The sequence below is a fragment of the Thermothelomyces thermophilus genome, chromosome 1 (assembly GCF_000226095.1).
Source record: "Thermothelomyces thermophilus ATCC 42464 chromosome 1, complete sequence".
NCBI classification, from domain to species: Eukaryota; Fungi; Ascomycota; class Sordariomycetes; order Sordariales; family Chaetomiaceae; genus Thermothelomyces; species Thermothelomyces thermophilus.
In genome coordinates, this window is record NC_016472.1 from 4412764 (window position 1) to 4433738 (window position 20975).

At 56.8% G+C, this 20975-nt stretch overlaps 7 protein-coding genes across 7 annotated transcripts; 4 read left to right on the forward strand and 3 right to left on the reverse strand.

The window, feature by feature from the left end:
- The first annotated feature begins 578 nt into the window (after positions 1-578).
- Positions 579-2575, forward strand: MYCTH_2296472 (uncharacterized protein). The gene is made up of 7 exons (XM_003659386.1): positions 579-866; positions 955-1039; positions 1126-1625; positions 1731-1970; positions 2029-2071; positions 2136-2236; positions 2293-2575. Exons 1-7 carry the CDS (start codon positions 638-640, stop codon positions 2463-2465), a joined length of 1371 nt encoding a protein of 456 aa, XP_003659434.1. The 5' UTR covers positions 579-637; the 3' UTR covers positions 2466-2575.
- MYCTH_2296474 (uncharacterized protein) lies at positions 2483-4533 on the reverse strand. Its single transcript, XM_003659387.1, has one exon. The coding sequence runs from the start codon at positions 3918-3920 to the stop codon at positions 2685-2687; it is 1236 nt and encodes a 411-aa protein (XP_003659435.1). The 5' UTR covers positions 3921-4533; the 3' UTR covers positions 2483-2684.
- Positions 4534-5509: 976 nt separating this feature from the next.
- On the reverse strand, positions 5510-6213 carry MYCTH_2296478 (uncharacterized protein). Its single transcript, XM_003659388.1, has 4 exons — positions 6064-6213; positions 5962-5996; positions 5790-5904; positions 5510-5722 (listed from the first exon to the last, which is right to left on the reverse strand). The coding sequence occupies exons 1-4, from the start codon at positions 6111-6113 to the stop codon at positions 5611-5613; spliced, it is 312 nt and encodes a 103-aa protein (XP_003659436.1). The 5' UTR covers positions 6114-6213; the 3' UTR covers positions 5510-5610.
- A 621-nt stretch (positions 6214-6834) lies between these two features.
- MYCTH_2296480 (uncharacterized protein) lies at positions 6835-9598 on the forward strand. The gene is made up of 4 exons (XM_003659389.1): positions 6835-7035; positions 7113-7496; positions 7559-9166; positions 9252-9598. The coding sequence occupies exons 1-4, from the start codon at positions 6937-6939 to the stop codon at positions 9561-9563; spliced, it is 2403 nt and encodes an 800-aa protein (XP_003659437.1). The 5' UTR covers positions 6835-6936; the 3' UTR covers positions 9564-9598.
- Positions 9599-10864: 1266 nt separating this feature from the next.
- On the forward strand, positions 10865-15145 carry MYCTH_43688 (uncharacterized protein; the record flags this gene model as incomplete). The annotated part of the gene is made up of 3 exons (XM_003659390.1): positions 10865-11530; positions 11594-13786; positions 13829-15145. 3 exons carry the CDS (start codon positions 10865-10867, stop codon positions 15143-15145), a joined length of 4176 nt encoding a protein of 1391 aa, XP_003659438.1.
- Positions 15146-16515: 1370 nt separating this feature from the next.
- MYCTH_2296486 (uncharacterized protein) lies at positions 16516-17668 on the forward strand. Its single transcript, XM_003659391.1, has 2 exons — positions 16516-17021; positions 17144-17668. The coding sequence occupies exons 1-2, from the start codon at positions 16617-16619 to the stop codon at positions 17411-17413; spliced, it is 675 nt and encodes a 224-aa protein (XP_003659439.1). The 5' UTR covers positions 16516-16616; the 3' UTR covers positions 17414-17668.
- Positions 17669-17822: 154 nt separating this feature from the next.
- Positions 17823-20679, reverse strand: MYCTH_77082 (glycoside hydrolase family 13 protein; the record flags this gene model as incomplete). The annotated part of the gene is made up of 14 exons (XM_003659392.1): positions 17823-18063; positions 18169-18250; positions 18325-18855; positions 18936-18963; positions 19053-19067; positions 19140-19302; positions 19366-19527; positions 19601-19660; positions 19727-19750; positions 19816-19842; positions 19911-19969; positions 20057-20146; positions 20212-20320; positions 20381-20679. The coding sequence occupies 14 exons, from the start codon at positions 20677-20679 to the stop codon at positions 17823-17825; spliced, it is 1890 nt and encodes a 629-aa protein (XP_003659440.1).
- Between the last annotated feature and the right edge of the window lie 296 nt (positions 20680-20975).

A 20975-nucleotide genomic window follows, 5' to 3' on the forward strand; every position in this document is an offset into this window, starting at 1 on the left:
ATGGGCCTAGGGATGGATCCCGGTCTTGTGTGCAGCGGCGTCCGAAGCGGGTGGGTTGCGGCCTGCACCGGCGGCTCCCGCTAAACCCAACTCGAGGCACAATGGAGGTTTGGATGGGTGGGGAGAGGCAGGGACGCTTGCCGCTTGCCGCTTCGTAACCACGGGGCCCATGTAAAAATATCTCCGAGCGAAGGGTTGTTTTCTTTGCAACACAAGGCAGACTCCCTTTTTTGATATATTAGCACAGGTTTTTGCGGCACTTCCTCCCGACCGTCATGGTTAGTGCTTACCTGTCGCCCTGTCGGTTTGTCTCCGTTGGCTATTCTACGTAGCACCGCCGGTCCCTCCCTATAGTCACATAACGGAACGAGCAGGGCACCTCCTCCTATGGGTACGCATCCGGCAACGGCCGATGAGCGGGCCATCTCAGGTTCGGCCCCTGAACCGGCATCGACCGTCTTCACGAACACCAAAGAGCACAGTGCCGCCCCCTTAGCCGAGGAGACAAGTGCCGGATCGGATGAGAGCCCAGGAGAGACAGAGTCACCCGGAAAGGCCGAGTTCAAGGAAGGAGGTTATGGCTGGTTAGTACACCCTAGATACCACATGGAGCGGCACTCCGTGCTTGTACATGGACATGTACATGCACACGCAGATGACGACCACACACGCCCGCCTTCCTGCTGTGCCTGTGCTGATCATGATGGACAGGGTTGTCGTCCTCTCCGTCCTCTTAGTCAACGCTCATACCTGGGGGCTCAACTCGTCATATGCTGTCTTTCTCGCTTATTATCTGCGGTCGGGCTCCATTGAGGGTGCCTCCGCTCTTGGGTTTGCCTTTGTAGGCGGGCTGTCCATATCCATCGGTTCGTCCCCCCCCTTTTCTCCTTCTTTTCCCCTTCTCCCGGGGCCTCTTATTCAGAAAGGACTTGTTGCTGAGAGGTATTCGGGCAGCTTTGCTGGTGTCACCCATAGTGACTTGGTGCATTGGCCGGATCGGAACAGCCTCCACTCTCCGAATAGGTGTCGTGTTTGAGGCGTATGTGCTCGGTTTCCTGCCTCCTTATCCTCTTCCCACCCCCTTTTGGTGGCATTAAAAAAAAGCTGACCGGCAGATCGCTCCAGTGCGTCTTTTATTGGAGCTTCATTTTCCACCCACCTATGGCACCTTGTCCTGAGCCAGGGCGTGTGCTTCGGTTTAGGGCTGGGTTTCAGCTTCACCGCCACGGTTGGCGTCGTCCCGCAGTGGTTCACTAAACGGCGTTCGTTTGCCAACTCGGTAGCCACCAGCGGCTCCGGCTTTGGCGGGCTCACGTACGCGCTGGCCACCAACGCCATGATCTCCAACCTCGGCCTGGCCTGGGCATTCAGGATCCTGGCCATCTTGGCCTTTGTTGTGAACGGAGCCTGCAGCTTGACCCTGCGTGACCGGAACAAGGCGGTCGGTGCCATTCACACGCCCTTTGACAGGGCCCTCTTCAAACGCTTCGAGTTCTGTCTGTTTATCAGCTGGGGTCTCTTCAGTCTCCTGGGATACGTCATCGTTGTTTTCTCCATTACGGATTACGCCCAGTCAGTGGGCTTTACGGCGAGCCAAGGTTCACTCGCAGCTGCGTTATTTAACCGTATGTCCCTCCTCATGCTTTGTGGAATACAACCAGCGGCCTCCTTTTCCCCTACTCCGTATCGTGCTCCATACTGACTTCTTTTGTCTCGGCTTCGATATTTAGTGTCCCAAGGTGTCGGGAGACCCCTTATAGGCTTGGCTAGTGACCGGCTCGGTAGAATCAATGTCGCTGGCATTGGTACTCTGATCGCCGGTCTAGCCGCCTTCTTCCTGTGGATCTTTGCTGGGAGTCACTTCGCCGGTCTCATCATCTACGTGCTCTCTGGCGCCTTTGCCGGCATCATCTGGCCCTGTGTTGCCCCCGTCGGGGCCGAAGTGGTTGGCCTGCAATTGTTACCCTCCGGTATGGAACTCCAATATCTAACTGCAACGCCGCCGACATGACTGACCAGGTACTGCAGCTTTGTCCATCTACTGGCTTGTTTTGGTTCTGCCCGCAACCTTGTGCGTCACTGGAGCACCTCCCCCTTTTTTTCTCCCGCCGCCGGTAGCTAATGCTGGATAACAGTGCCGAAGTGATTGGCTTGAGTCTCAAGACCTCCGGCATGGATGCATATCTGAATGTCCAGGTTTTTACCGGATCCATGTATACCGCTTCCTTTATCTCCTGCAAGTTCCCCCTCTCATTGATTCTCCAGCCGTCGTCTTGCTAACAGTCTCAACAGTATGGCTCCTGAGAAGCTGGAAACTGCAGCAGTTGGCGCTGTTAGGGCTGGATAATGACCAAAAGGGCGAGGCAAAACAAGTCACCAGAACGGCTGGGGGAAGGCTGGACTCGCCGCAAACATCTGGAGTACAGGCCTATTTGCGCGGGATGGTTGTGGTTAAACGGGTGTAAGACCGATGCGGGTTCATACGCCCGATCCTGGCCATTTGCAATATTGTATGTATTGAGCCTTGGATGCCAGGAGTTGCCATCTCATGGCGACCCGGAGAGAAGTGGAAAACAATAATAATGGTAGAGAATACCGAGCACCAACTTGTGTGCGATGAGAACATGGATATTGTGCCCCTCTCTGATCGGGAATCACGAGTGCCAACCGGGCTTGGAGGGCCGTCACCCATGTCGCGTCTGTGTGCTTGTCGAGAGCTCTATAGCCTTTGCCGCCGCCTCCTCAAAGTCATCGAACGCGTAAAGCGGCAAACCACTCTCCGCGATAAGCCTTTGTCCTTCCTCCTCGTTGGTTCCTCTGATGCGTACAACAACAGGGACATTGGGCGACAGCTCCCTGAACGCCATAATGATACCCGTGGCGATCATATCCCCGCGGGTCAACCCGCCAAAGATATTAACAAATATGACTCGGACTCTCGGGTCCCGCAGGATGATTTCAAAGCTCTTCTTGACCGTCTCAGAAGTAGCCTTGCCTCCCGTGTCAAGGAAGTTGGCCGCATGCCCCGAGAGTGCATCGACTGTGTTCATGGCTAATCCCGCACCGTTGACCAGGGTGCCGACTGCCCCAGCTCCCTGGAGCTTGATATAGACGATGCCGTGCTTCTCAGCTTCGATCTCTGATGGGTCTTCTTCGGCTATGTCCCGAAGTTTCTGCAAATCGGCCTGACGGCCGCTACTGCGGTAAGCAGCGTCATCAAAGCCGAAGCGCGCACCAACAACTTTGACCTCACCCAAGCGCTCCACGATGTTCGTGGACATATAGAAGGCTTCCTTCTCAAAGAAGAGGGCTGCTAAGCTCTTGACAAGATGTCGGAGAGATTCCACGACGCTGTCCTTCTGGCTCAACTGCAAATGGCTTGCTATCCTGCCGATGACAAGTTTGTCGAGATCGGCTATGTGTCCGAAGGCATAACGCCTGATAGCGCCGTCCGGACTGCTATCCTCGGCGTCTGGCGAGGCAAGTATACACGGAGATCGCGTCGAGCGATCAATGCCAATGGCCAACAGTTTACGAGGACCAGAGCCCGAGTAGGCCCCGCAGTTGATCTTTCCGGTCTCTCGGAGCAGGTTCATACATTTGTCCTCGGAGACATAAAGATGCCTGTGCTGTTGTCGGTTCAAGCTCAGAGAGCCTTGCATCCTGCGCCGGGGTCTGCGAGTGGCTGTTGTAGCTGTATGGTACCGACGATGCTGGCCTCCGCCGGGAACACAACTACTAAAGCCACCGCCCCTGGACGCGGGCTCAGGAACTGGGGCCCTAGGATCCAGTCTTGCCTTCAAAGCACCTCCAATCTTGGCTGGATGGTCGACCACAGTCGCCCCCGCAGCCTCAAGCGCCGCTATTTTCGCCTTCGCGTCCGGTTCCCCGGGGATAGTGAAGGCTCCGGCATAGCCCATGATGCGGCCGGCTGCCTCGGTAACACCAGCAACCAGGGCAACCACAGGCCCGAAGAAAGAGTTAGTCCCAACAAGTTCCCCTGGAAACCAGGGAAGATTTGGCTCACTTTGGCGACTCCGCCCGATTGCGGTATTCACGTATCCTGTAACGTGGTCAGTCAGAAGTGCACCTACTCCCCGACAGGCAGCGGGTGGAACGGACCAATCCGCAGCCTCTAATTCTCCGAAGCCCCCAATCTCACCGATGAGTGCGATACCATCCGTATCCGGGTCGTGCTCGAGCACAGTCAAGGCCTCTCGCAAATCGGTCCCCGGGACAATATCACCACCTACACCTATGCACAAGCTCTGCCCAAGGCCCGCCCGCGTCGTCGAAGCCACGGCTTCATAGCTCAAGGTGCCGGACTTTGCGACGATACCGATCCTGCCAGGGGTAAAACAAGACAGCGGCTGAAAGCCTGAGAGAGAGGGTCAGTACCGGGTCAGGGCATTTTATTGCCTCGGTGCGGCGGACCTATCCGACACTTTCCAACAGCGGAGATGATGCCGGGCGAGTTGGGACCGACGAGGCGGGACTTGGATTGCGACTTCAGCATAGAATGGATCTTAAAACGGTGTCAGAGCGGGCTTTGCCAGACGGCCTGTGATCGGCCACAGCGACCGTGCTTACTCGAAGCATATCATGGAGGGGAATGTGCTCGGCGACGGCCACGATGAGCGGAACCTCGGCTTCTACAGCCTCCTCGATCGCAGCTGCGGCTTGGTGAGCCGCCACGTAGATGGCCGTGGCGTCCGGCTTGAGCTGTTCCACCGCCTGTGGTCCGTGATATCAGCCCCGGGCCGGATCCGACGAGAAACAAAGGGCATCGCAAACCGATCGGACTGAGGGAAGCACAGGGAGGCCAAGATGCTCTCCAGTACGCCCCGGAGTTACGCCTCCCACAATACGAGTGCCCCAAGCAAGAGAGTCTTGGGCATTTGCTGTCGCCTTGATGCGGAGTCAGCAGCTGTCTCGTAGCTACGCAAAGAAGACTCGTCGTTGACAGGAGAAAGCGGGCGAATGCCGGACCTGCTTGCCAGTAAACCCCTGGAAAATGACTCGCGTGTGGCTTCCAATCCGGAGATTTGGAAGCGTTTCCGAATAACTCCAAAGACGGGAAGTCGTCCATAGAGAGCGGCAACAACCACGGCGAAGTCCCGCCGTTATCGGGCCGGTTGGCGAACGGCGGAGAGACAGACGAAGGGCCCAATACATCCCGGACAGACTCGATAGCAACCCAGTTGAGGCCTTGTTTGGGTCGGCAGGGGTGAGACGACGGTAGGATATGTACGGATTACACAGAAGAGAGATCTGCGAGTTCCCGTCAAGTTGTTGATGAGAGGCGTTTGCGGAAGCAGCAACATAATCCAAGGTGATCAGCTTTCCAGGCTCCCCAGGTTGGCTACCAGAGGTTCCACCTCGGAAGGTACAGTACAGGTACCTATTCGCAGGAGGTGTGCTGTGGTGTGCAGTAGTGTACTCCGTACAGTAATATCATGGGGTAGGCGGTGGGGAAATGCGGTGGGGTACCTTATTCTGCCTGGGCTACTTGGTACACGTATTAGCGTACGGATTGATGAGCAGTGTTGCTATACGGTATGCATATATGTATGTACAGTACCTGGGTAATATTACAAGTAGGCTACCTCTCTACCACCTGAGTTCGCCTTTAACCCCTGTTTCGCCGATCTCGCTCTGCTTAGGCTGTTGGCTCTCTTCCTTAAATCCCAAGTTCTTGAAATCGTCCCTGGCCATGAGGTTGCTTGAGGCCACAAGTCAGTATGTGCGGAGTTTGCAACGGAATGAGACATGGTCCCCGGGTCACCCACCGATCCATCCGGCAGGCCAGGTACGACTTGGCTAACAGGCGACACTGTTCTTCGTTCACCCCTTTGACCTTTTTGATACAATCCAGGTAGGACATCATGACATGCTTGCACTCCCCTGGACTCCCAGCAGAGGTAAGTAGAGAGCCACCTGGAAGAGGGGTACCGAACTTGCCGTCATGATCCAACGGGAAACTGCCCCTCTGTGGCCTTCAAATGCGGAGAAAGAGTTGTCAATAATGGTCATGGAATGCACCTTTAGAACGCAGAGACCTACGGAACGGGCTTAGTCGATGGCAACGGACCGGGACTTCCAAATGTGCTCATCGCGGCTCAGCTAGATAGACTCTCGTGGAAGCGTCGCGGAACGGAGAGTTTTCGTGGGCTTGGGAAGTCGAGCAATTATTGGTCTAAGAATGCTTTCTCCGACGCAAAGACCGTAGTGTATCACCTGACTTGGAGATTGCTCCGAAGGGACTGACGATGCTGAAGTTTGCGAGATACGGTGTATATGTGCACGGATATGGCTACCGTTCTCGGGCTGATCGAGCGGTAGGCAGAGGGCCCGATGACTGATTCTCTTTTAGACGCAGAAGCTGATGTTCCATGCCCTCTTCTGGCTCGACAGGACTAGATGGATTGACTGGGTCTGTGGGTCTGGAAGCCTCTCGCTCTGATTCCACTTCACGAAGTATGGAAGACCTAGTGTAGCCTTAGGCGACAAATTCTAGTGTGGGGCAGCCTTTGAGGCGCGTTATGCATTGAGCGCTGCAAATTGATCTATGCGCAGACGGTTTGTCTGTACCCTTTCCCGGGGTTCCATCCACCGCAAACCCAGAACAGCCAAGGCCCGAACTGCCCCAGTTTAATCCGCAGCGAGATTCAAGTTTTGTCGAGCTTTCCATTCGAAACCGCCGAAACGGACGCATCTTGTTCAGTCGTTAGTTCCTTCGTCCGAAGCCAGGACCAGGCGTCGGCTTCCCCTTCTCGCTCCCGGCCGGTCCTCCTCTGTTTCTTGCGCCGCCTTACCTGTGACGGAATCCCTATAGAGTCTCCCTCCAACCGATCCCTTGGCGCATCCCTCGCCCCTGCCTTCGATCATCGCCTTCGCTAACACTCGAGGCCGTTTGCGAAAGCCACGACCGCTGCCATGGCTGCGCTCGGCGACGATCTACTGGGGACCGTCAACAAGCTGCAGGACCTCGTCTTCAACACCATCGGCAATGATTCCCTGGATCTTCCGCAAATTGTATGCCCAGCTGCGTCCATTGCTTCGCCTTGTTTAATGGATTTGCGCTTTGCTCACATGATCCTGTTGCTCTGCAGGTTGTAGTCGGGTCCCAATCCGCGGGCAAGTCCTCCGTTCTCGAGAACATCGTTGGCCGAGACTTTCTTCCGCGCGGCAGCGGCATCGTTACTCGGAGGCCCCTCATCTTGCAACTCATCAACGTGCCCAAGGATGATGCTGAAGACGACGGCAATGTCGGCTATCGGAACCCTACCCAGGCTGGTCGAAATGAGTGGGCTGAGTTCCACCACATCCCCAACCGGCGATTCAACGACTTTGGCGATGTCAAGAGGGAGATTGAGAACGAGACTGCGAGAGTTGCGGGGAACAACAAGGGCATTAATCGTCAGCCCATCAACCTCAAGATTTTCTCGCCACATGTTCTAAACCTCACCCTCGTTGACTTACCGGGTCTCACGAAGGTCAGTTCACTAGCGTCGTTTGGCACTTGACAGTCCATGGCGGTCTAACCAGTGCGCTGTAGGTTCCCATTGGAGATCAACCGACGGATATCGAGAAGCAGACGCGCAATCTCATTTCCGAGTACATCGCGAAGCCTAACAGTATTATCCTAGCCGTTTCGCCCGCGAATGTCGACATCGTCAACTCGGAGGCCCTGAAGCTCGCCCGGCATGTCGATCCTCTGGGACGGAGGACGATCGGCGTGCTTACCAAGGTGGACTTGATGGACCACGGCACAAACGCGCTCGACATCCTATCAGGGCGCGTGTATCCCCTGAAGCTGGGCTGGATTGGAGTGGTCAACCGGTCACAGCAGGATATCCAGGGCAACAAGCCCATGGATGAGGCCCTCAAGTCCGAAGCCGAGTTTTTCAAGCATCATCCGGCGTATCGGAACATTGCCAATCGCTGCGGCACGCAATTCCTGGCCAAGACACTCAACACCACATTAATGGCTCACATTCGCGACCGTCTTCCGGATATCAAGGCTCGGTTGAACACCCTCATGGGACAAACCCAACAGGAGCTTGCCAGCTACGGAGACATGCATTTCAGTGGGAAAGAGCATCGTGGCTCGCTTATCTTGCAACTCATGACCCGTTTTGCCACTGCCTTCATATCATCCATTGACGGCACCTCCACTGATATCTCGACAAAGGAACTTTGTGGTGGTGCTCGCATCTATTACATCTTCAACTCTGTTTTCGGAAGTTCACTGGAGTCGATTGACCCTACTTCGAACCTGTCTGCGGAAGATATCCGGACCGCGATTCGCAACTCGACAGGCCCGCGACCGAGTCTGTTCGTTCCCGAAATGGCGTTCGATCTGCTGGTGAAGCCGCAGATCAAGCTCTTGGAAGTCCCAAGCCAACGATGCGTCGAGCTGGTGTACGAGGAGCTCATCAAGATCTGCCACACTTGCGGCTCCACCGAGCTCTCGCGGTTCCCTAGATTGCAAGCTAAACTCATCGAGGTTGTCTCGGACCTACTCCGAGAGCGGCTCGGCCCGGCGTCTGGGTACGTTGAGTCGCTCATAGCAATCCAGCGGGCATATATCAACACCAATCATCCCAACTTTCTCGGCGCTGCCGCCGCCATGAGCCACGTCGTCAGCAGTAGGCAGGAGCGGGAGAGGAAGCGCCTGATTCAAGAGGAGCGTGAGCGGCGAGAGCGCAGGAGAATGAAGGAACTGGGTGCGAATGGTACGGACACCCCGGCCGACGAAGAAGAAGAGACCGCCGCAACGGAGAAGACGGAGAGCATAGCGGTACGGAAAGCGCCCGCCAAGGGCCCCCGTAGTCTCTCACCGGCGGTTCGCGACACAGCCCACGGCGGCATCGCTGCTGCTCTCAATGGTGGCCGGTCTTCATCTCCTTCCCGGTTCAACGGGCAGGGTCTCGGCAACGCCAAGGACTCATTCCTTAACTACTTTTTCGGCAAAGATGGTGCCATCGCGTCTGGTGCCACGCCACCGAATGCAAGCACGTCCCGCCACGTGAGCAACTCCGTAGAGCCGACATTCAGCCAAAGCATCAGGCGGCCGGAGGAGAAAGCTCTCCGATCTCCTGTTCAGTCCGTCCGGGCTGACGACGCACTCGATTTTGCAGGAGGCTCTAAAGGAACCGATCTGGTAAGTCGATTACTGCGTAGCGCCCTCCATATCCGAATTGAAAGAACAGTGAAATGAATGGGATGCTAACTGTTCGCGCAAACAGACGAACCATGGCGAGCCTGCCATGACTGAGCGAGAGGCGATGGAGACGGAGCTTATCCGGGCGTTGATCAGCTCCTACTTCAACATCGTCCGGGAGAGCATCGCGGATCAGGTGCCCAAGGCCATTATGCACCTCCTGGTCAATCACTGCAAGGATGTCGTCCAGAACAGGCTCGTCAGCGAATTGTACAAGGAGAGCCTCTTCGAGGAGCTTCTGTACGAAGACGATACGGTGAAGAAGGAGCGTGAAAAGTGCGAGAAACTGCTCCAGACGTACCGGGAAGCGGCAAAGATCATTGGCGAGGTCGTGTAGGCTCCCGTGATCTTCCAAGACTCTGGCAACGGCAAACCGGGCTTGTGACTCCTTGAGAGTGCTGTATGTTTCAAAGAAGATTATCCTGCAGCCCCGTGTTGTGCGGACTGCATGGACTGGGTGGCGATGTATGCTGTTGGTGTTGGGTCGTTGGGTTCCATGGATGTTTTAGAAGAAGTCGGCTCTTCCGGGCTCGGGGGGCCGGGCTACGCTTTGTATAACACGAGAGACCATGGCTAGACGCGTGGGAGGGCCGACTGACTCCGATACTGTCTCGCCCCGAGGCCGGGTAGGGCAATCTCTGCTTCGAGCTTCCTCTTCCCCTCAACCTAATCTGTATGTACGTCGTTTGTAGGCGAAGTTGCTCCCAAGAGTCATTAGCATCTAAGAAACATTCATTTACAATGCTTTCTCTTGCCAAACGTGTTTCGCGAAACAGGCATGTTCACGTCAAGGTGATGTATGTCGGTACCTACTCGGGACCATGAACCATTTCAGTGACGACTCGCGAACTTATTCTTCCCCGAGGTTTCCTCTGCTTGCTTACATAATGTGTGAGCCTCATCCCGATCCGGAGGCGCTTGGCATGCTCCACCAGCCTCAAAAGAGCCGCTGTGTTTCCCATTTTGAACTTCATTGGAAAGCGACCTTCAAGGTGCGCTCTTCCTGGGAGCGTCCCCATCCCTTCACGCGCCCTCGTTGTCGACACCCCGCAACCTCACCCTACTCGATTCGGCCTGAATGCCTGACGGGCTTTTTCAGGGCGTTATTTTTGGGATCAATTTCAATTCCTTGGGGCTGCTCGTCTCGCCTCGTGGCTGCAGGCGAATTTGCGTCAAGGACCCCTAAGGACCCCTCGGGATCCCTGGTGGATCTTGATCGTCCCGCGGCGCTGTTGAGGTACTGCATCGCCGGCGGTCCAAATCATTCTGCAGACATTTTTTCTTCCTGTATTGGCACTGAGCGCTCGACATAGGTCGAGTGCCATTTCGGCTCCTATACTATACACGCGCATAGGAGCTTTCTCCATCGGGCAATGGTCCATCCTGGGCCGTTTACTCTCGCTCTTTCCTCCACCGACAAGTGTTGTCCATCTTTTCCTTCCCTTGGCGCAGCTGCTACACTGCTCAGTAGGCTGAAGCCGCTGCTCTCTTGCCGCTTTCCTCTGTTTTCTATTTGTATCAAGCACTTTGCCGCTTCCCGGCGTGATGATTGAGAACAAGCCTCGGGGCCGCCCACGGGATGGCGGTACTATAGGGGTTGGGAGCAACTGCGCCGCCAGCAGCCCGGAGGCGGCGCCAATGTCTGTCGACAAGCCGGATGCGGCGGGCCATTTGCCCATCGGTGAACATGGGGCAACAGACGGCCCGACTGCGCTTGGAAGAAAGCGCAAGTCGCCCGATGACGACGCGAGTCCAGGCAGTGGGAAGACGTCAGGTTTCCGCTCGGAGCATGTCGAGAAGAAGATAAAGCTGGCCGATGTCCACGCAGAGCAGTCTTCCCGATTATGGCCCGTAGCCAGCAGCCCCCTGAGCCGAGACAGGTCTCTCTTGCCCCCGGAGATCTGGCACCATGTCTTCACCTTTTGCCCGCCCAAGACGCTTGGCAATCTTCTTGCTGTCAACAAGCTCTTCAACTTCTACCTTGATCCCTCGTCATCGTTTAAAAAAGAGCCGCATCCCTCTGCATCGTTAGGCGCACTCGGCCGTCTGGAGCCCAATGCCATCTGGCAAGCGTCGCGAAGACTGTTCTGGCCACAGTTGCCGGCCCCCCTACGGTCAAAAACCGAGCTTGAGATGTGGCGGCTTGCATGTTCCCCTAGGTGCCAAGTTTGTGGCAAGCTTCCCGCTCAAGGCTCGGCTTCCCGTAACCCTCGCAGTCCTGGTCCCTGTGCCGACGGCGTGGCCGCCATCTGGGCCTTTGGCATTCGCACGTGCGCAGCCTGTCTCCTGAAAGGCTCGGAAAAGGTGCGTAAAGAACCTGTCCGATGACGGAGGAGTGAGGACAATCGTCATCTAATGGCATGCTAGGAGGTTGACCTGGAGATATCGCCCTCCATCCCCTCGGCGATTGTCCCTGCGCTCCCCTTCGTTTTCCTCACGCAAGAGCGCAGTGTTTTGTCGCCGACTACGCTCGAGTCCAGTCAGCCACCGGGAGATATGCAGCTCACAAAACTGTTTTCAAAGGCAGACGTCGAAGCCCTATTGAAGGAATTCCTGCAAGTCAAAGACATGGGCCAAGGAACCGTTGCCGAATGGCTCAAGGGTCTCCCGGGAAGAGGCGCCAGCTTACAGCACGAGGCAACGAAATGGGAGAAGTGGGAACTGTCCGGAGGTGTCGTGAGGATGTGCTCGCTGCTGTATCCGGGGTACGAATCAAAGACCACAAGCCGGTCTTCCCTGAAGTCATCGATCAATCCCGCCATTACCTCGACGTCAGCGCACGGTCGCCACGAACGAACCGCCGAGGAAGCTGCAGAGCTCAAGGCGGCCAGGAGGGCAGAGATCGAGCGACGATGTTTGCTTCTATCCCCGCCGCTAACCGCCGACGTCCTCCGCCACATCCCCTCATTTCAAGCCGCCACTCAGATCGTTGCCGACTTGACTGATGACGCATGGGAGCGTCTTAAACCGCGATTGCTAGCTCAGCGAGCAGAAGCAGAAAAAAACCTGGAGGCTGAGCGCGTAGCCGGGCTCAAGGACGGGCAGCAGACCCGGGAACAATCGAAGCTCCAGGCCACGCTGGCGGCGGATAAGGAGGCTCGAGACCGGGTCGACAAGGAGTGGGAGGACGTGCAAGCTCCACTGCGTGTGAAAATCGCCGGCTATGCAGACGAAGTCTTGCGCGAGAAATGGGGAAAGGGCAAGAAGGTGACCAGAGAGAACTGCTCAAGGTTTGCGGTCGACTCGCTCTTATATGTCCGGGAGCGATTCTACGCCGACATCGCCAAGGACGTGGCGGAGGCGAAGGCTGCCGGGAAGACACCTACTCCCGACCCTCCCAATGGACCTTTCACGCAGAAATTGACGCTGGAAAACATGAAGTGGATCTTTGACACGAAGTTCAAACCCCACACCGAGCCTCTACGCAAAGAGCTGTTCTATTGTAACGGATGCGAGGGGAACTACAAGGCATTCGGCTTTGAGGGCGTCATACAACACTATGCGGCAAAGCATACCAGTGCCCTCAGTCTGGGGAGCATTGTTGTGTACTGGAGGGCCGAATGGCCAGAGCATCCGCCGTTCTGCGCAGCACCCCGGTCAGCAAAACCTGCCTCAACCCGGCACACCCCAGGCGGCTTCGCCGTCAACGGAGGCGTCCCTCCCCCGGTCCAGTACGGTTACGCTCCATCGGCAGCCGTCCCAATGGCACCACCCCCCCCTTATCCGCCTCCCATGGGTTACGGATACACTCCCCCACCGTACAACGTTCACTACCCGCAACCGCCGCCGCCGCCGCCTCCTTATCAGCCACCACCTACGGCTCCTCCTCCATTTGTACCACCGCCCGACTACGAGCCAGCACCATCGCCTTATATACCCCCGCCCGCGCCCTATTCGGCGTTTCAGCCTCCGGCTATCACGTATACTACTCCGGTTGCTGAGCCAGTTTCTCCAGGTTTCGTACCTACTCAAGGCGGACAGTACGGTTACCTGCATGAACCGTATCCAGCACATAACGCAGCAACCCAGTACACTTCGCACCAGCCCTCGCCTTACCCCAGTCTCTATCAAACCAAAGTGGATGACATTGCCCGCAATGCTCGCGACGTATGGCGAACGTTGGGCGATATCCGAGATCTCCCTGGGGACATAAGGGTGTTCACGACCATCCACCATTTGGTGAAGAGATTCCAGTCTCGATTCTACGAAACCCCGCCGCTATCCATGTTTATCGATGCTCTCTCTAACAACAGAGAGATGCGTCCGGTCCGCAATGTCAATGGCCTGGCTTGCCGGGCTTGCCGCCTAGGGCTCGGCAATGCAGCTTCGGCGGAGGAGGGTCGGAAAGAATTCTCGCTACCCCAGCTGTCGAACCACTTCCAATCCAAGCACATTGAGCCACTGCAGAGGTCACAGGCGGGAGGCGGAACCCTGAATTGGGTGACCGACATGGTCCTAGTATCCGATCTTGCCGCTCTCCCAGGCATCATCTCCTCGGCTAACGAGCCCCAGAAAGCCCTGATCTCGGCCGCATTCCCCGCCGCATTCGAAACGCGGCATGTCGCCGCCACTGGAAAGTCCTATTCTCCGCAAACCCGTCAGCACAAGGAGGTTCTTCTGAAGAAGACTCCCACCGATGCACCGGATACCTGCGATGGATCTCAGGCAGACAGCGGCGTCATCTGTCGTTCCAGTATTCCAGGGTCTATGAAAGCTACCACTCCCGCCGATCGCCGTTCCTCCGGCAAGTCACCTCACAGCACAATGCCGAGTGCTCCTCCAGAGGACGACCGGTCAGCGCACAGTGGTGTTGGTCGGCAATTTTCGCATAGCTCTGGACATAATCTCGGGCCGAGCAGGTTCGACGATCGGAAGAGGACGAGTAGCAAGTCGAAACGCGGAGAATCACAGGGCAGGTCATTCTCTAGCGACCGGGAGCCCGAGATGGCGTACCGGGAGGATGAAGAGACAAAGAAGCCCAAAGACGAAGATGGGCACACTGTGCGTCCTGCCGGCCGAGCCAGCACCCCTCCACCAGGCTTGAACTCCACAAGGCCCGAGAAACCAGGGATGGATGTTGGGCTTCAGGATCAGAGATGGCTTGAGCAGGAAACAAGGGCGTCGCGGCGACCCGATGACAGATACCCGCCCCCTTCATCGAACGAAAGGGGAAAGCCCAGCATCACGGCAGCGCTAGACTCATACCTTGAAAGAATCCAGTCGCCGCAGGCACAAACACAATATGGGACACCGGATGCTGCACTGTACAGGGACTACCGTGGTTCGGAAGAGGATCGAAACCCTCGGCCAGGTCCGAGGGCGCATGATCGATATGGTCGCAGGGATGTTGGGACGAGATCTCCGCCACCCGCTGGCAGATTTAGAAGTGCTAATGAGGGACAGGCTGGCCCCTTGTATAGAGGCCGGCCGGTGGCGGTTGAGGAGAGGCAAGAGGACGCGTACAGCCCTCGACGAGCTGAACCGAGCTTCGTCGAACCATTACCGCGCCATGCCGAAGCAGAGCGTTTCGCCTTGCCGGCTCATCCGCCCAATGAACACATCCGGGATAGGGCGGCTCCAGAAGTCGATCATCACCGGTACCGCGAGGATGTGCGCATGCATCCAAGAGCGGCGGTTGAGACATACGAAATCGTGCATGTCATTGACGAACACGGTGAGTATTACATTCGGCGGCCGGCCCGACGCGACCCAGATCCGCGATACGTGTACGAGGAGCGAAGGGTCCGCCACGGCCCCGATCACTATCCTCCTCCTCCTCCTCCTCGTGAGCCAGTCTACGTTCCTACGCACCGGCCGAGCTTGGCCCGGTTCAGTGCGGCGCCAAGTATTCGACCGGGTGACCAGCGGGTTGACCCGGCGTACTGGGAGGAATATGACCCCCGATTCCCAGCTGGTTGAAGGGGCCTCCCTCAGTGCAGCGACAGTCTTCTCCTCGCCAGCACACTGCTCGATTAGCCGACCGAGTCATTTCCTCCGAAGGATTTTGAGTTCTTAGCAGCCAGGTACTGCGTATACCCATCCGGGTTGTGATCTACAACTACGCCGTGTGATCTTATCCTTATGATCAAACAGAAGAGGAAGGAGAAGAAAGGCGAGACGGAGCGAAGAAAAGAAAACAAAAAGGAGCTTAATGAGGAGGCGAATAAGCGAACGGTTGCGGATTTAGATCCATTTACGGATTTGTATATTCTCGACATATCAACGGCGGCGATGTGCAGGACCCCGGGCACCGTGAAAAAAAAATTGCCGTTACTCTTTTAGCCATCGGATCCGGGTGAGGTAGCCACCTTGCCTATATGTACTAGTAGGAACGTAGTGTTGTAGTGTAGTGCTCAAGGTTCGGACAAGCTTCTGGGCTCTCTCGGCACTCCGCACACTTAGCCGGCTTCTGGGGAGCTCTGGAAGGGTTTCCCTTTCTCGACTGTAGGATTTATGCCTGCATGACCCCCGGGTTTTCCGGACGGAGAGGCAGCGGGTGAATGAAGACGGGGCGTGGGTGGTGGTGAGCAGGGTTGGTCGCCCGCCCGGCTTGAGCCTCTGGTCCCTCAGAGCCGCGCTTCTAACAAGCTCTACATGGGGCCACGACAATCCTCCCATCCACCCGTGAATAATAATGATATGTGTGCCTGCTCGAGTGGCCGTGGCCGCCGCAGGTCGCTCCCCTGGGCGGCCAGTCGAGCCCGCCAATCCTGCAGGTCCACCCAGCCGCGGGGGCGTAGGGCTACCAATCACGTAGGGGCTCCCCCTGAAACACGAAACACGCCAGGGGCAATGGTGGGCTGTCTGTCGCGGCTCCACCCCGCCCGGGACCAATCCGACACTTGGCACCGTCGTACAATACATCGATGATCAGTCGGCGGCTTTGGATAAGCAGTTATGGTGAGAGACTGTGAGACTGAGACTGAGGAAGGGAGGCCTTGGATGAATCCAGCAACTTTCCTCGGAGAAAGGGGAAGGGGGGGCCTCAGGGATGACCGCGTCGCCGTTGCCTGCGTGTCGTATAATATCCGTATGGCATGCCTCGAGACCTTTTCTGAGTGCGATACAACTTCACGTTTTTCTTCTCTGCATCCTTTAGCTTTTCATTTTTTTTTATTTTTTGGCCCTCTCGTGCCTTTGTCTGAGTCCTCTTTCTTTCTGCCTTCGCCGTACGTACCTTCCGTGTAAGCCGGATTTATATTTTAGTCCTGGTTGATCCAGCGCTTTTTCCAACTCCTCGCAGTCACCACCACCACCACCACCACCACCACCACCACCACACACCACAAGCATAGAGAGATCCGGCGTCAAGTGAGACGAGACCTCTTGCAGGCTACTTGCTCTATCCCTGCGTCAATCACTGCCATCAAGCAACACACAAATCGTAGCCATGCGTGCTCAGACTCTGTCGGGCCCCCTCCTCCTCCTCCTCTTCGGCAGCCTCGCCAGTGCCTGCCCCTTGGCCGCGAGGCAATCCGCCACGGAAGTAGCCAGCGCTTCCGACCCCGGCCCGACGGATTCCGGAACGACGGGCGACGGGCCCAAGGCCGACATGGTCGCTATCATCAAAACTGTCTTGCCGACGTCGGACTCGTGCGCGGGCGCCGAGTTCCCGGACGAGTGCAGGACCGCCGAGCAGGCGGCGCCCTACGTCTCCAAGGCGTGCGCCGACCTGAGCGACGGCGAGTGCGCCGCCACCCTTGCCGTGATGGGCTACGAGAGCGCCGACTTCAAATACAAGCACAACCTCGGCAACAATCCGGGTCAGGGCACCGCAAACATGATGAGCCCCGAAGTGAGCTTCTTCTTTCCCGTGTTCCCTATTTCTGGCCTGCTGTTTTATATATATATACATATATATATGTATATTTTTTTTCGTGCACGCGGAAAAAGCTAATCCGTACTTCTTTCTTGCAGAACGTCCTTGCCTATGCCACGGACCTCTTTGGTGCGGACAAGGTCGCCGGCAAGACGCCCAACGAGGTCCTCGCCATGGTTACGCCCGACGAGACCAACTTTGGCTCGGCGGCCTGGCACCTGAAAACCAAGTGCCCTAGCCTACGGGATGCTCTCAAGACCGGTACCGACGCCGCCTGGGAGAGCTACATGAATGAATGCATCATGGGCGACAAGAATCCCAAGCGGCTGGAGTACTGGAATAGGGCTAAAAATGCGTTCGGTCTTTGAACTTTGCAGGCCAAAGGAAGCTGGTCTTCTTTGCGCTCTGTTTTCTCTCTCTTACCTTTCCCCCGTCTTTTCCTCCTGTCCTTGGGGACGCAGGCTGCGGCAAGTGTTAGAACAATTTCCCATCTTAGATTTTTTTTCACCATCATGGTATTTATGGGTGTCTCTATAGACGGGTAGTTGTTGTTACATTGGTAGCTGGGATCGTCATCCCTTGAGAAATGCAATGCTTGACATTTACGGCAGCGGCTGCCCGCTGTCTCTTCGCACTAGGTGTTCGATACCGCATTTTATCCAACCCCCCCTTTTCCTATCTCTCTCCCTCGCTCCTCCCCTTTCCAACAACCTAATCCCAGCCGCCCCCTTTAAGAAGGACATCCCAAAGGTCACCCCAGTCACCCCAGTCACCCCATCATCTCCAGGTGCTGCTCACAGTTGCGGTCGCGCAGGGGACATTGTAGGTGCGATTTGGATCCGCCTCCCAAGTCACCGTCCCGGACTGGCTCACCTTGATGTACTTGTACTCAATCGCTGTCCCGGGGGCAAGCCGGACGACGACAGACCACAGCGGATTGCTCGATGTGTATCGCGACGCGTCGAGTGTGACTGCGCTGGCAGGGTTCCAGTTGCCGAGTTCGGGAACGTTGCCGACGCTACCACAGCTCCGAATTAGGTTTTCTGAAAGGAGAGAAAGATATATAAAAAGAAACAAGACTGCGCGGGCCAAGTGCTCCTCCTCCCAAAATGCATCAACTTACACCTTGACCGTCTCCCCCCACACGGTGGTCACCAGTTCGTTGAAGGTGATGTCGACGGCAGACAGGGTGCAAGCGGGGCCGCCTAAATCATCATGTTCAGTCGCTGCCTCCGGCTCCTCTTGTCCAACCTCCCCGCGGCGAGAGTCGACGCGGCACTCTTACCTGCGGAGGTTGTCGGCACCGGCGTTGCTCCAGGGGTCGTGGTGACCCCGGTATCCGAGTCCTGGCAGAGGTCGCTGCCGGCGAGACGAGGTTTGGGATACAGCACGCGCGGGAGCCCGTCGGCCAGGGTCACGGTGAGGCCGCCGTTCGAGTCTGTGGTATAGGCGGTGCAGCTCAGGACGTCGACGAGCGCCTGGTTCGCCTCGAAGCCCGTGGCAGACGAAGCCAGAGTGACGGACGCCGAGGATGATGCCCCAACGTTAGTGAATATGCTCACGACCTGGTACCCGGCGTTGCCCTTGCGCATGGCGATGGTGTGGCTATCCGAGTAGATGGATTTGCTCTTGTAGGAGAGATAGTCCTTGTCCTGTGCTATGGCTCGTGCCCGAATCTGATTGAGTTTGGTGATCCATTGGTAGAACTCCGAGCTCGTCGAATAGCCGGAAGTCCAGAGCGCCTCGCGGTTCGAAGGGGTTCCGGAGCCCGCGTAGTACTGCTCCTGCCCTTGGTAAATGATCGGGATGCCTGCCACGAATGGTCAGCCTCCCCCCACGTTATAGGACAAGGAAAAGGCTTTATAAAGCATGACGCGGCCGTTTACTTACCGTCTTTGAGCATCGTAAAGGCGATCGCCTGCGCGTCAAAGCGTCCCGCTCACGTTAGTAAGCCCCCTATCTCCGAGACGAAAACGAATCGCCTCTGAATCTGTAACGAGTGCTCACATTTTTTGCAAGTGCCTAGCCGAGGGGGAGGATTGTCAGCATAGGGCGGAAGGGGCGGAGTTTAAGGGAAGGGACCTATCCACCAACCTTATCCTTGGTGAAAGACGGGAATCTCTCCACGTCGTGGTTCTCCAGAAAAGAGCCGTACAGGCTGAGGTCTCGTGCAGTATTCTGCAGATTGTTGAGACCAGAAACAAGCTCGCTAATACTCCCGCTGGTGGACTGGAATGCTCTGAGTACCCAATAGTAACTGCACCGCGCAAAGTCAGAAAATTGGATAAAGGCGAGTCGTGGAAGAGCTGCTCCTTCTCACCTAGGATAGTCGAGCACTCCGTCGAAATAGTCCTGGTAAGGAGCCACGTATGCGGGGTCTCCGTGGAAGACTTCGCCCAGGAGATAGACACCCGCTGCGTCTGAGAAACCGGGCCAGAAGGACGTCTCGACGTGTTTTGCGCTATCAACTCGAAGGCCGTCACTGCAAACGCCGGGGAGTGTGAGTTGTGCTCGGGGAAGAGCCAGTCTGGAGGTCTACTCGGGGGTTCACTTACACGGAATAGTTAGAGACCAGCTGGGCCACCCAATCGTTCCAGATGCGTCGCACGTTATCGCTATCATCATGACCTGTCAGGGGGAAACATTGCTCCGTGGCCATGCCTGGGGGAAGGAACACTCACTCCTCGGTGCGCAGATCCGGTAAGCTGGGATACGTGAGCCTCGAGGTCCACAAGAGGGATACAATCACATAGATCCTGGCCCAGCATACCTGACAATGTCGCTGCCTTGCCAACACCTAGAGCCGTGTGTGTCAGCAGTCGCCCTTGGGGCGGGAGCGGGTAGAGTCTGGCCGGGCGTACGCACACTTCGACAGACGTCTGATTGTCGTAGTTGATGGAGCAATACGGGTGATAATACGATGACTGCGGATGCCGCTAATCAGCCGACTGCCGTCCCTCCCTCTTGCTCGTGTCGCATGATGCGAGATCGAGAGGTAGCGAGATATTTACCGAGGAGAAGGGGTTAAACTGGCTGTAGTCGACGCATGTACCGCAACCCATGTACGCCATGTGGTTCGTGACGATGTCGACCATGAGATACTGGAACAAAGACGCGGATCAGCAAATTACCGGGGGACCGGGCAGTATCGCACATTCACGCTCACCATGCCCCTGGAGTGCAGCTCTCTAGACAGCTCCACTAGGTCGTCGGCAGTTCCGAAGGCCGGGTTGACCGCCCAAATGTCCTGCGCCCAGTAGCCGTGGTAGGACGACCTGGGGTTTTCGTAGGTAAGCAAGATCATCGGCGAATCGCGACGGTGCTGGTGAGCTCACCCGTCCTTAGAGTTGCCATCGATCTGCTTCACGACCGGGGAGATCCACACGGCCGTGAACCCCATCCCTTGGATGTAGTCGAGCTTGGATATCAGTCCTTTCCACGTGCCCCCACAGTAAGCCTGATCGGCCGTGTTGCAGGGCGCCGTCGTTGAGAGGTCGGTCCGGGCGAATCTGTCGGTGACGACCTGGTAGATGGACTGCTTCCGCCACTCGGCGGCGGGAAGCGCAGAAACCCCGGGGCCCCCCAGGAGAGACCCTGCTAGGAGGCAGAGGAGGGCGTGGCCAAGGCCAGACATCTTCTCGAGGCGTTGGCAGGTCCCACCTGGTGATGTGATCTGGTACGTTTAGGGATCGCAGCGTACCTCTTTTATGAGGTGAGAGGAGACGTCACAAGAAACCCGCGGCACTTTCCGGAGCTGGCGCACTCGAGATCGAGGCCCCTTTTCTCAAAGGGGAGCACCAGGCCTTCATATAGCGATCTTTGGCACCTCGGATCCCTAGGGAGCCGCAGAAGCGAACCGTCGAGGCGCCGCCGCTCACGCCGCAGCTCATGCCGCAAGGTCCAAGACGCCAATCGACCGAGATGGACAGG